This window comes from Panthera uncia, assembly GCF_023721935.1.
Source record: "Panthera uncia isolate 11264 chromosome C1 unlocalized genomic scaffold, Puncia_PCG_1.0 HiC_scaffold_4, whole genome shotgun sequence".
Lineage (NCBI taxonomy): Eukaryota > Metazoa > Chordata > Mammalia > Carnivora > Felidae > Panthera > Panthera uncia.
Genome location: NW_026057585.1, coordinates 27,496,218 through 27,509,232, shown reverse-complemented (window position 1 = coordinate 27,509,232; position 13,015 = coordinate 27,496,218). Strand labels below are relative to the sequence as shown.

General features: G+C 33.7%; 1 protein-coding gene across 12 annotated transcripts in view; it reads right to left on the bottom strand.

Moving 5' to 3' along the window:
• Positions 1-13,015, bottom strand: part of EVI5 (ecotropic viral integration site 5) — a 239,107-nt gene that overhangs the window by 113,316 nt on the left and 112,776 nt on the right. For 10 of the 12 annotated variants that reach the window (XM_049618441.1, XM_049618442.1, XM_049618439.1 and 7 more), the window contains 3 exons: positions 4,989-5,042; positions 3,087-3,119; positions 2,373-2,519 (listed from right to left, as the gene is read on the bottom strand). In XM_049618441.1, the coding sequence (XP_049474398.1) occupies positions 2,373-2,519; positions 3,087-3,119; positions 4,989-5,042 (234 nt within the window). The remainder of the gene's footprint in view (positions 1-2,372; positions 2,520-3,086; positions 3,120-4,988; positions 5,043-13,015) is intronic. The other 2 variants (XM_049618446.1, XM_049618447.1) reach the window with 1 other exon arrangement.

The window sequence follows — 13,015 nt, the reverse complement described above, 5'->3', positions numbered from 1 at the left end:
ATGGGAGTGCCAAATAACTCTTTAATGTTTTTATTTATTTTGGGGGGGGGGGGGGGAGGGGCAGAGAGAGAGGGAGACAAAAGAATCCAAAGCAGACTGCAGGCTCCCAGCTGTCAGCTCAGCACTGGGCCTGACTCGCGCTCGAACTCATGAACCATGAGATCATGACCTGAGCTGAAGTTGGATGCTTAACCAACTGAGCCATGCAGGTGCCCTCAAATAACTTTTAAAACTGCACTTATGGAACAGTTTTTGTTTATTGCAGAAACAAAGTCAGTTTGTTATGACTTAAACATAGTAAATTCCCTTTTAGTGAATAAAAGTTATTTTTCTAATTGTTCACAAACCAGATGTCTGGGAATTTTTAATGAAGCATCATCAAGGTCATTGGTTGTCTTTTCAGGTATCTAGCCATTATTACTAAATGTTAAGAACTATATTTTACCTGCCTCAAAGCCTTTAGTGTATCTTACTTTCTAAAATCCTTTATAGAATATTCTTATGATCATTTTGCAAAGTATTTTAATATCTAGGGATATGCATGCACTCCACTTTGAAGTTGGAAATTTAACCAAGGCTCTGTTTCTTTCACCTGTTTTGTGGATCACTGCTTTATGGGTCTTTTTTTTTTGGGGGGGGGGGAGGGAGGGAGAGAGAGAAATTGAGAGAACAGGAGAGAGGGGCTGAAGTGAGAGAGAAAATCTTAACCAGGCTCCATGCTCAGTGCAGAGCCTGACTCGGGTCTCGATGCCATGACCCTGGGATCATGACCTGAGCTGAAATCGAGTCAGATACCCAACCAACTGAACAACCCAGGTGCTCTGTTTTACATTTTATTCCAGTCTAGAAGAATTACTGCCAAGTGAGAAAAAAATGGAAACAAAATCAAAATAGAGGCCTGCTTTCTACTTGTTATATTTTAGCTTCACAATGAGAGTTGATTTTGTCCTTGAAACAAAAAGATTCTTTTGTTACATTTTCAAAAGCTTCAGTTCATTCTGACTATTTTTGCTTGCCCACTTTACTTACTTCGTTATAAACCAAATTCTGATTTTTATGTCCTATAGGTCTCAATATTTGAAAACCTATGCAAAAAAACTAGTAATCCATGATTCTAATGTTTTAGGACTGTAGCTTATGCTAATTGCAAACATAATACTTACTATCTTTGCTTGAAACAAAATCACATTACACTAATAACTCAGTTCAATTTAATCCCCAAAAGGAATCTTCAATTCTGTTTTATCTATTTTTATGCTTTGATACTGACATTTCATACAAAGTCAGAACTATTTGAGTTCCCTACTTTTTAGTATCCTTTTATCATTTTTCTATTCATTTTTCTAAACCATCTTCATTAACATAACAGAAAAAATAATTTTATGTTATTATGGTTTTTTTCAACTGCCTATATCTTCTTTTTGCTTTTAAGTTTTCTGATATTTGTAGCCAGTTGATGATGGCATTTCTTAATTTTATTGAATAAAAGTAATGTCCAACTTTGAAGTCCTTCTATTTGCCTTCCAGACCCATATAGAGTTCTAAATTTAACACAACTTTTTCTGCCCACTCCTGTTACAATCCGACTCCTAAGAACAGAAAACTGAAACAAGAAATAGTATCTTTTCAAAAATAAACAGCTGGCTTTTCTTTTTAGCCCTCATCTCCTTAATACCATAGCAGTCTGAATTTGAGAATGGAAAATGATGTCTAAGTTGCAAAAGATACCTGAGAATAGCTGTACAATGAGTAGTTGTTCAGTATACCCTAAATTAGTTAACATATTTTTTTAATTCATTTTTTTTTTTTTACTTTGAAATTTCTCTTCTCTTGAAAATATGTAAGCATATACCTTAACTCCTAATTTGAGGTCCTGATGTAGGAAGTTAAGGCTATAGTTTTTCACAAGACAGAAATCCCCACATTATCAAAACTTTAAATGAGATAATTACACATATTCTCCACGCTGGGTGATATTTCATCTGCACCATTAACAAGAACTAGGTGGAATTAAGATTCAAAACTTTCCTGTGGCAAAATACCAGTATGAAACAGATTTCTAAAAACTAAAAAGTAGGTATGACAAACATCATTTTCTGTGACTTAAAATATAATGTAAGAAATGAAAATATTACCTATTTCTAAAAAAACTGTGTAGACAGAAAAAGACGTTAGAATGAAGAGTCTCTAGACCACAATAAGACCCTTAAGTATTACAGAATATAAAAATGATTAAGAATTCAATTAAAGTAGAAAACAAAATTACTTAAAATAGGGGCACAGAAGTTGTGCTTAAAAAAAAAAAAAAAATTTAAAGGGAAGGGGATGAGAAAGGTGAGAAAAGTGAGAAAAAGCACTACCAGACTCCTTACCCATTGTTGTTGGTGCTGGAGCTTCCTGATGGTATTTTCAGCTTGCTCCAGTTTAGCACTGGCCTCATCACTCTGCTGTTTGATGGTGGCCAACTCCCGTTTTATGAGGTAGTTTTCCTCAGCCTCCTGGGCTCTTGTCACTTGTCCCTTAGGACATAATTTGTGTGTGTGTAAAGCAATTTAGGACAGATTCAAGAAAGACTGCCTTTGTGAGGTTTAGTTATTTACTGTGACATGTTAAAAAAAAAAAAAAATCACCTCAAACAACCTAAGTAGAACAGCCTAAGTAATTATTAACCAGCAGCTCATTATCACTCCAGCAAATTTTGGGAAACTAAATAAGAAAATTCATCTGATAATCTTAAGAATAATTCTTTCAGTCAATAAAAATTCAATTCATGCAATATTACTGAGTTGCACATGCAGAACTAAAACTTTCAATGAATAGTAGTTAATTTCACAGAATCCACTGATTGCCATTTTGGAATAAATACTTTAAAATAAGGTTAGCTTTAAAACGTGCAAAAGGTATCTAATAAACCAAGATAATGCACCGTTATCAAAAATTAAGTTTATGCACATAATATACTGCCCCAAAAAATTACTGCTAGGAAAAATGCATGTAAAATTGCATGCATTAAAATGTGATTTTCTAGGTTTAGGGCTTCCCTTAGAAGTAAAGTTAGAGGAAATGCTAAACGAAAAAAACTATACCTGTATCAATCTATCTGCCAAGGAAGCACTTTCCTACAAAAGGAAAAATTCAGATAGAAATTTAAGAGAAAGAAATAAAATAAAGGTGCATAAAATTAGGAATAAGAAGAAACAAAGCATACCCAAATTCCATCTACTTTTCATTGTAATTAAAATGAACATATAGATTTGACATTAAAGCTATTTTTTACTGTGTGTGGTGTCATCCTTAATTCTTAAGAAAAATATATCAAAATGAGGATAGACCATAGAAAACTATATGCTTCTAGAAGACGAACACAAATACCAAGAAGTTTTTCATCATTTGAGACAAGCAAATAGCTTCTTTTAAAGCATACTTTTAAGTTCTATGTTTGGAATCAGCCATATTGTCAAACCACTTAGAAGAAAGGGAGAAGGAATTTGAGTACGCAATTCCACTTATAAAGTGTGACAGCAATTTGTACAACAGCAACTTCCAAAGAAGCAAAGCAAGGAAAATATGACAAATGAAATTAATGAGCTCAACTTAATAAATTCTAGCAAAAACTGAGAAAGTAAACATTTAGGTTATAGAATTTAACTGAAACCTAAGTATTTCTAGAATTCCAAGTGCTAAAGGACACACCTAGGCCATGTAAGCCGGTAGAAAGGTACTTAATTTTCTAAAGTAAAATCCAAACTTAATACTTTCCTATAGCACCTTTATCTTTCTGAAGGTTCAATGAAATAAAAATACTTTCTCTGTGAAAATATCTCACTCCAAAATAAAATACCACCTAGGAAAACATATTTTAGTATAAATTGAGTATTTAATGAAAAACATAGTATACAATTAAAATGGCTTAAAAACTAAATTAAGCTCAACCTTTCTGCAGAGTCACCAAAAAAATAGAATTATCCTCAAAACAACTCTAATAAGATGAATGAATACAGGAAAACTATTTTTTACTTAATATAATGTACTTGAAATTATTATACAACAAAAAGACACGTAATAAACATCCTATCCTTGTGTGTGGTGTTATTTAGTAAACCATCAGTGCCTTCCAACAAAAGACATATATCCAAACTATCCACATCTTCATGTTTTCTTTCTTGAATATCAATCTGTAGATTTTCAGAGAAGATTTTAAGATTCTGCAATATCATCTATAAATCTACTTACTCTCATCTTCCATTTAAAAAAAAAAAAAAAAAAGCCCCGCCAAACACCAAAAGACTTTGTGAATTCAGCCTTTTCTTTTGACAAACCAAACCTCTTAGACTGTACCTTTATTACTTAATATAATACTTAAAATAATACTACAACAGACATTACATTAAAAGTACATTAAAAATAATGCAAAACTTTCCACATTTGCCTAGTTATTTTATATGAAACAGAGAGGAAGAAAGAGGTAAAAAGTAGTATCAAAATAAGTCTAAGAACCAAAAGTTTAAGCACAATTCCCCTGTGTTGAAAATCAACACCATGGTGAATTTTTATATGAGCAATCAGTCATTTTGGCTAAACTTCAAGTCATCCTAGGCATTAAAGGAATCACTGACACATTTAATATATGGCTAGAGTCAGGGCAACATTTGAAAGCCATTTTTAAAATGCTATTCAGAATGGATTCTCAATAGGCTACTTCTAAAGAACATACTTTTTTAGAGACTATATGTAAAGAAAATAAATGGTACCAATGTTACTCTAATAATAACCTCAGTTAAAACTTTAACCTTAAATCTCAAGGACTTGTAGTGATCAATTGTTATGAATAACAAGTTACTTAGTAAAGTAGTAAGGTAGGCAAGCTAAGCAGCCAATATCACAACTTTGTGGAGACATGTGATAGATTTCTTGAGCCATTATTTAAAATAAAAAATAATACTGTGCATACAACAGAAGCTTGCATACAAAAGTAGTTATTTACTTACTTTTTCTAATGTTTCAATGCGCTGTTTTAAAAGTCTATTTTCTGTGCGTAATCTCTGCAAAAAACAAAAGAGAAAAGAAAAAAGAAAGAGACAAACAAACAACAAAAGGTTTGCTTGCAAGCATTCCTGAGATTAAAAGATACCTAAATCATGTCCTTAAAACGTACCACCTTTTATAAATGGGAGAAGTCTAAGAAATGGTTACATTATCTGTCAAATTCTTACAAGTTCAGGGTAGGAAATACATGGCAAAGGAAATGACCACATTTATCACTCCAGCTGTTAATAAATTTTAAATATAAGCTACAATACATAACCCCTTTCTTAAAATACCTATTATGACTCATAGTCAACATTTTCTTATCTGTCTTAACATTCCCATTAGACAGAAAAGATCCCAACTCATTTAGCTCCTACAAAGACTATCTACACAAATAGTATTCAAATGTTTGGGAAATAACTAAGAAATCTGAAAAAGGCAGCTCACAGGATAAATACCAAATTATCAGTTTAGGACTAGACCAGCCTTCATTTATTCCTTGTATATGCCAAGTTGCAATATTTCTTACATTGTGAAAATATAAAGATTGAGTTGTTTTCCTCAAATTAATTACTTATGAGTTGTTCTGAATTTTAAAAACATGGGGGCACCTAGCTGGCTCAGTCAGTACAGCATGCAACTATGGATCTCAGGGTAGTGAGTTCAAGCTCCACATTGGGCATGGAGCCTACTTAAGAATAAAAATTTGAAAAAAAACAGCTTAAAAAATGAAAAGCTCTAATTACTGGCATTTCGTCACAGTTCAAACAGTAAAACCAAATTAAAAAAAACAAAAAAAACTTCACCTAACCACTGACTCCCAAAACCCTATCAAATTACTGCTATTAAGAATTAAAACTAAAAAACTCTACATTAAAAAAATTGTCTCCTTTTTACATATTCCACCAACATAATTTCATATGAATCCTGATATGTTATCCCTTCATTTTAGAATCCTTTATCTCTTTATTGTGCCATCATTATTTCACATTCCCCTTACCTTTTGTACAAATTTACTCCAGAACTCAATCCAGCCTTCTTCCAATCCTACCATCCTCTAAATTCCTGCTTTTAAAAAAAACCTCTTCTATTAACTCAAACTATTATTTTTCCAGTAAAGACTAAAATATAGTTTATATATAACCTATAAAGTCTCAGACCAAGGAAATAAAGATTCTATAAATTATTGTATCTTATTAAGTGGACCACAAACTGGAGCATATAAATCTTAGAATTATTACAAAGATTTGCAAATTAGGGGGGCCTGGGTGGCTCAGTTGGTTAAGCATCCGACTTCGGCTCAGGTCATGATCTCACAGTTCGTGAGTTGGAGCCCTGCATCAGGCTCTGTGCTGACAGGTGACAGCCTGGAGCCTGCTTGGGATTCTGTGTCTCTGTTTCTCTCTGCTCCTCCCATGCTCATGCTCTCTCTCTCAAGAATAAACATTATACATTAAAAAATAATAATAAATTTTGCAAATTAGATTTTCTTGTTCTATCCACTAGAACACATTCAGATGATTTGAAATCACTGTTATTTTATGTGTGACTTCAGACTACAAAATAGCTTGAGGAGAAGGAAGTGTTTTTCATTTCTTGGCTATTCATATTATATTCAGCACAGTGGTTTAGACAAATAAGCAATTAATAGATATTTTAAAGTCTGAAAATCCAAAGAAATAAATGGCATTCTCAAAATGGTCTCAACATACTTCATCAAAAAAGTAAAATATTGTTTATCCTAGGACTTAGAAAATTAAGTTCAACCAGACAATTGATTGAATAAAGTTAATGTTACAATAGAAATAATGCTAAAGTATCACAAAATTTAGAACTAAAAACATTCACCTGGGTTCCCCCCGTCCCCTTTAAATCTTCTGAAATTTTGCTATAAATAATAAGCTAAATTTATTTTTCTCCTAACATCTACCCAAATCATACCCAAATATCTGAAAATGACTTTTTAAATAAACCAATTCCTCATGTATGTGGCATTTATTTCATCATATATTGATAAATATAATAGGCTTTATCAGTATTAAAGACTATTTCAGGATTAACTATTAAGTTTTGAGTGTTTCTTTTTTGAACCAGTACCACAGTATTTTGGTAATTGTACCTTTGTAATCCCCTTTAACATCTGGTGGAGCTAATTTCTTCCATTCTTATATTTTATTTATCCTCCAAAAACCTTAACTACTAGTTTACTAAGTTAGTTAAGATAGTGTGTTTTGAAGTTAGGTAGGTTTAGGTTCAAATACTCCCTCTACCATTAACATTCAGCATCTTAGACTCTCCATTTACTCATCTAGAAACTTAGAGTAGGGGTGCCTGGATGGCTTAGTAGGTTAAAGGCCTGACTTCAGCTCAGGTCATGATCTCACAGTTCATGAGTTGGAGCCCCACATCAGGCTCTGTGCTGACAGCTGAGAGCCTGGAGCCTGCTTTGCATTCAGTGTCTCCCCCCTCTCTGCCCCTCCCCAGCTTGCACTCTGTCTCTATCTCAAATATAAACATTTAAAAAAAAATTCAGAAACTTAGAGTAATAAAACATACAGTGATATGGAATGAAAAAATTTTTCCCATAAATGAGACAGCATAACACCAAAAACTTGATTAATGATAAGCATTGCTCATAATATTGTTGAAGTCAGGCACGGATACTATTTTTTAACTTTTGTCTATTGTTTAAAGTATTCTTTAGATTTTTTTAATGACTGGATTTGCTAATGAATATTTGATGGGGGAAATCATAACTTTATATAACATGGAGTTCTTTGTGTCTCTCCCCTGTACACAGCTTTTTTAAATGCCTTAATGCAAAGTTTTTCAGTGATGACGTATTTTTCATTTAGGTGGTTCTTACATATGCTTTTATTCTTATTTTAAGTGGAATTTCTTTTTCTAAGATATTTTTGAAATGTTTATTGCTGATATATAGGAAAGTAGACTAAAATCTATCACTTGACTGATTTCTAATTTTTGAGTATCTTTTTAACCATATTTCCCAGAGTGAATTAAGAATGTTTTCTAAACTTTAAAGTAAAAATCATAAAGAACAAGACTAATAGATGCATACACTTAAGAAAAAAGAGAGGGAGAGACATTTTTGCCCTACTAAGTTAGAAAAGAGAAAATGAGATGAAGATGGAGAGCCAGAATGAAACACCTAATGTAGCCACCAAGGTGTTAGTGGAATAGAAATTCACTGCCAAAAAGAAGATACCCCGGAAAAACCCTTTAAGAGATTTACTGAATGCATATCAAAAGTCTTAAAAATACTAATATCCTATAATTCAATAATTCTACTTTTTACAACTGGCTAAGAAAACATAAGGTGCCAGAAAACTTTATATGCAAACATTCAAACTATATGCACGCTTTTTAATACCGAAAAATGAAAAAAAACAAAAAACAAAATATACCAAAATGGGGGAATTTTACTTTGTAACAACTCAATTTATTTTTGCCAGCTTACTCATTTTATGAAATAACCTAAACTTAATAATCCTCCTCTTGGACAATTCACTGATCCTAAACTTTTCACTGTCCCCCACTCTGATGTGCTCTCTTCCCTCTTTACAAAGTTTAATTTCCAATCATCATAGATGATCCCTTGCCTTTATCCTCCCCTTTGCCCACTCTCCCTTAGGAGTTAGCACATTTGCCTGGTAAAAACTACTGAGTCAACATACTGACAACTCTGTGTCTGCACCTATGCTGGTAAATATGACTGAAGAAAAATAAAAACCATGACGTTTATTTAAATTAACCATCACTAAATTCAGTTGGACTCTTATTTATTTCCTTAGTCTGTTCCTTCTCTCACCCTCTCAGATCACTGTTGCCTACTTGGCACCTCTTTCTTCAAACCAGCAACCCTCCACCCCACTGTCACTCTCAGTTGATAATCTTATTTCTAATTTCACTAAAATAATTGAAGCAATAACAGAACTTTGCAAACTCCCACAACCACATCCTACATCTTACCTACATTTTTCCCATATATTTTAGATTCTCTCATTATTGTGGATTAACTATCCATGTTAGTAGACCAAATCTCCTACCTATGAGCTAAATCCTAAACCCTGATGACTCCAGCAATTACCCCTGAATTCGCCCATCATGAATTTTTCCTACTCGGTTATCACCATAAAAATGTGGTTATTTCTCCCATCTTAACAAAAAGTAAAGAAAAACCAAAATTTCCTCAATGTCATGACCGTTGGGGCGCCTGGGTGGCTCGGTCGGTTAAGCGTCCGACTTCAGCTCAGGTCATGATCTCACAGTCCGGGAGTTCGAGCCCCGTGTCAGGCTCTGTGCTGACAGCTCAGAGCCTGGAGCCTGTTTCGGATTCTGTGTCTCCCTCTCTCTCTGCCCCTCCCCTGTTCATGCTCTGTCTCTGTCTCAAAAATAAATAAACATTTAAAAAAAAAATTTATAATAATAAAAAAAAAAAAAAAAGTCGTGACCCTCTCTCTAAGCTCCTGTCCCATTTCTCTCTTCTTTACAGCAAATCCCTGAAAGGTATCGATACTCCTATCTCCAATTTTTTCTTGTTTCATTCAAATTTTAGTTCTCACCACTTCTCTGCTCTTTTCCAGTTTATCTCCATGTTGATAAATTCATTTGTTTCTCCATTTTCAGCTCACAAGAATACTCCTTAGCACTGACACAGTAAAATCATTCTTTTTGAAACACTCTTTTCTCTTGGCTTTTAGGATACTATACCTCCCTAGTTTTCTCCAGCTTTGCTCTCATCTTTCCAACTTAAATGTTGGCTTACTCTCAGGCTCAGCTCTTGAACTCTCTTCTCTATTTCATTTATACTTATCCCCCAGGTAATCTCATCCACTCTCATGGCTTTTACTGTCATCATTCTGTCAATAACTGCAAAATTCATATTTTAAGTCTGTCCTCTCTTAAATTCAACTCTGAATATTCAAGGCTCTACTTGAATATCTCCTAGGCTTCTGATACTTAAAATATCTCAAATTGGGCTCCTGATATTCATCCCCAAACCAGATCCTCCTGTAGATTTCTCCATCTCAGGTAGTGGAAACTCCATTTTTCTACATACTAAAGCCAAAATGCTCACTTCCTAACCCTCTCACACCTCCACAATCAACTTGTCAGCTTTATCTTTAAAATCTATTCAGAAAACAATCACTTCTTACCAAGTCAGGACAAGCCACCATCATCTCTTCCCTGCAGTACTTCATCAGCCTCTACTTAGTTTTCCTGTCCCCTGCAATCTACTTCCAACACAGCAGCCAGAGGGATCCAATGAAAACTTCAGTCAGATCTTCTCTTCCTCCACTAATACCCCAAATCGTTCTCCAAATTAAAAGCCAAAGTCTTCACATGTTCAACAACCTACACTATCTGCATTGCACAACATCTTACCTCCTGTCACTTTCCTCATCATGCATATTGTCCCATCCACCATGGTCTCCTTATTATTCCTCATGGGGTACAGTCCTGACCAGATTCTGCTCTCCTTCAAGATACCTATATATCTAGCTCTCTCACTTCCTTCAGATCTTCATTCAAAAGTAATCTGGTCAACTTCTCTAAATTTTTAATCCAAAAACTACCATTTTATTCTCCCTTACCTGAGGGGTTTTTTTTTTTCCTCCATTTAACACTTATCATCATCTAAAATATTACATATTTTACTTTTTTGTTTATTGTCTGACTTCCATACTAGAATGCAAGCTCCATGAGCACATAAATTGGTATATATCAGAAACACATATCTAGTGCCTGGAACACTGCTTGGACATGTAGTAGGCCCTGCAAGTATCTTTTAAATGGATGACTTCTTGAATAAATCCCTTTGGATATTATTACATAGCCATTAGTTTTTTAATGAAAAGTTTGTGATGCTACAGAAAACTGGGCATTCAAATCCTTCTTATATCACAATGCATTAAGACTCTTTTGGAAAGCAGCACAGTGCATACACTGAGGAATATATATGGGTCTTAGTAAAACATAAATCAGAATTCAAATCCTTGACTTTCACCATTTCCTAGCAATGTGACCACTAGCATATTTTTGAGCTTACTGAAGCTCAAAAAGATGAGTTAAGAACCCTCTCATGAGGTTATCAGAAGAGTAAAAGTAGATGATGCCTGTAAAGGACCCTTTACATATTAAGTGTTAAATAAACGTGTCATTACTAACACTTCACACTGACTGTTAAATATAATTCCTGGGTAATTCAGATAACATTTATTTTTTTATGCCAAGCAGTGAATACACAGTGTTTTTATATTATTCTCTGTTTTCCAGCATATCTAGAATACTTCAGAATTTAACTTCTGGCTAAAAACCAGTCAGAATCTCTAACTCCTCCTATTTGTAGGGCTTAAAACTCTATGTTCCCAAAGCACAAAATTTAAATATGAATATTAGATTATTAGTTCATATGTCAGTCTTAAATAGAGTGGAGGAATAAAGGTTTTCTTTTTTAAAGATTTGTGAGGTACCCTAATATAAGCTAGAATTTTAATATTTCTTACCTCCTCCCCCTCAGGTGGAACATCAATAGATTGGAAGAAGATACTGATAAAGCTGTTTCTATTAACAAAAAATTTCACACAATAAAATGTAAGATTCTCCATATGAAACCATTATTAACAAAATCTTTCTATAATACTTCGAGAGGGGGTAGAAAATACTTAAAAGTTACATTTTCATCAGAGAGCTTCCAGATACAACTCTAATAATAAAAAGTCAACAACCCCAAGGTCTTAGAATTTAAAAAAAAAAAAAAAAAAAAAAAGGAAACCTTGGAAACCTTAACACATCAATGGCTGATTTTTTACTTCCGTATCAAAACATCAAATAATTTGATGATCATATACTATTTGCTTGTGTAAAAAACAGTGTAAGATTCTCTCGAAGGCTTTTGAGGAGGACCAAGGCAAGAAAGCACTAGTTTAAGAGAACTCATTTATTTGTACAAGGGACCTTAGGGGGAAGGGAAAAGGGAATGATTAAGTAAGTGGCACATCCCTTTGGAGAGAAAGGCTCAAATAATACATGGATAACTAACTGTAAATGAGATGGTCATCTGATTATGACTGAGATGAGTTGCCAGGTTCAAGTAAAACATCAGAGAGACTCAAGCTTATATAAAGTAAAACAAAAAGTAGAGTACAAAAATTATTGTGGCTTTGTCCTTTGGGGGGCAGGAGTGAAGAAAGAGATGAAAATGGTACAAGAGTAAGAAAAAAACAATATGGAAACAAAATTTTATAAAAGAACAAACTACCTGACATCAGCAGACTTTATTTATCCAATGTGTTGACTAACTTTTTGAACTTTTCATTTTCCCCCACCGAGATTCTTCTCTATAAATACTTATGCCATCTGTTTTTCCCTAAGACACATGGAGCTGGCATTCAAAAGTATTCTGTGAGGTATATATGAACTATAAAACTTCCCCGAAAACTCAAGTTTGAAAAAAAATTCAAATACAAGATAAACTGTGCTAAAGATCTTTCTGAAAAGGCCTCTTGGTATTACCACTATTCATGCGATTTAACTTTAGAAGAAATTTCTTTAAGAGCAAAGATGGTTCATAGATCTGTGATTTTTTTTTTTTTTTTTTTTTTTTGCAATCACATAGCATGGTGAAATGAACAGGATGGCTTCCCATCCTCAGATTCTTGATTTGCAGTTCCGAATATTCGTGGTGTGCGATAACCCATACTCTCTCCCCACTCATCAGGATGACGTACTTTTCCACTTTCAGTAGGTTGAAGTGGAGGGTATGATTTAATATTACTCTTACTCATGGTACCTAAAAGAAAAGCAAATGGTAGAGCAGCAGTTGGGTGACAGAATTTTTTAAAAGGAGGGAAAAACATCCACACGGGTCTTTTCCTTCTCTCTCTCAAAAATGTAGAAGTATCTATTTCCAATTGACAGGGAATACTGATAGAAATGAAAATAAAACACCTAGAAAAAGGAGACA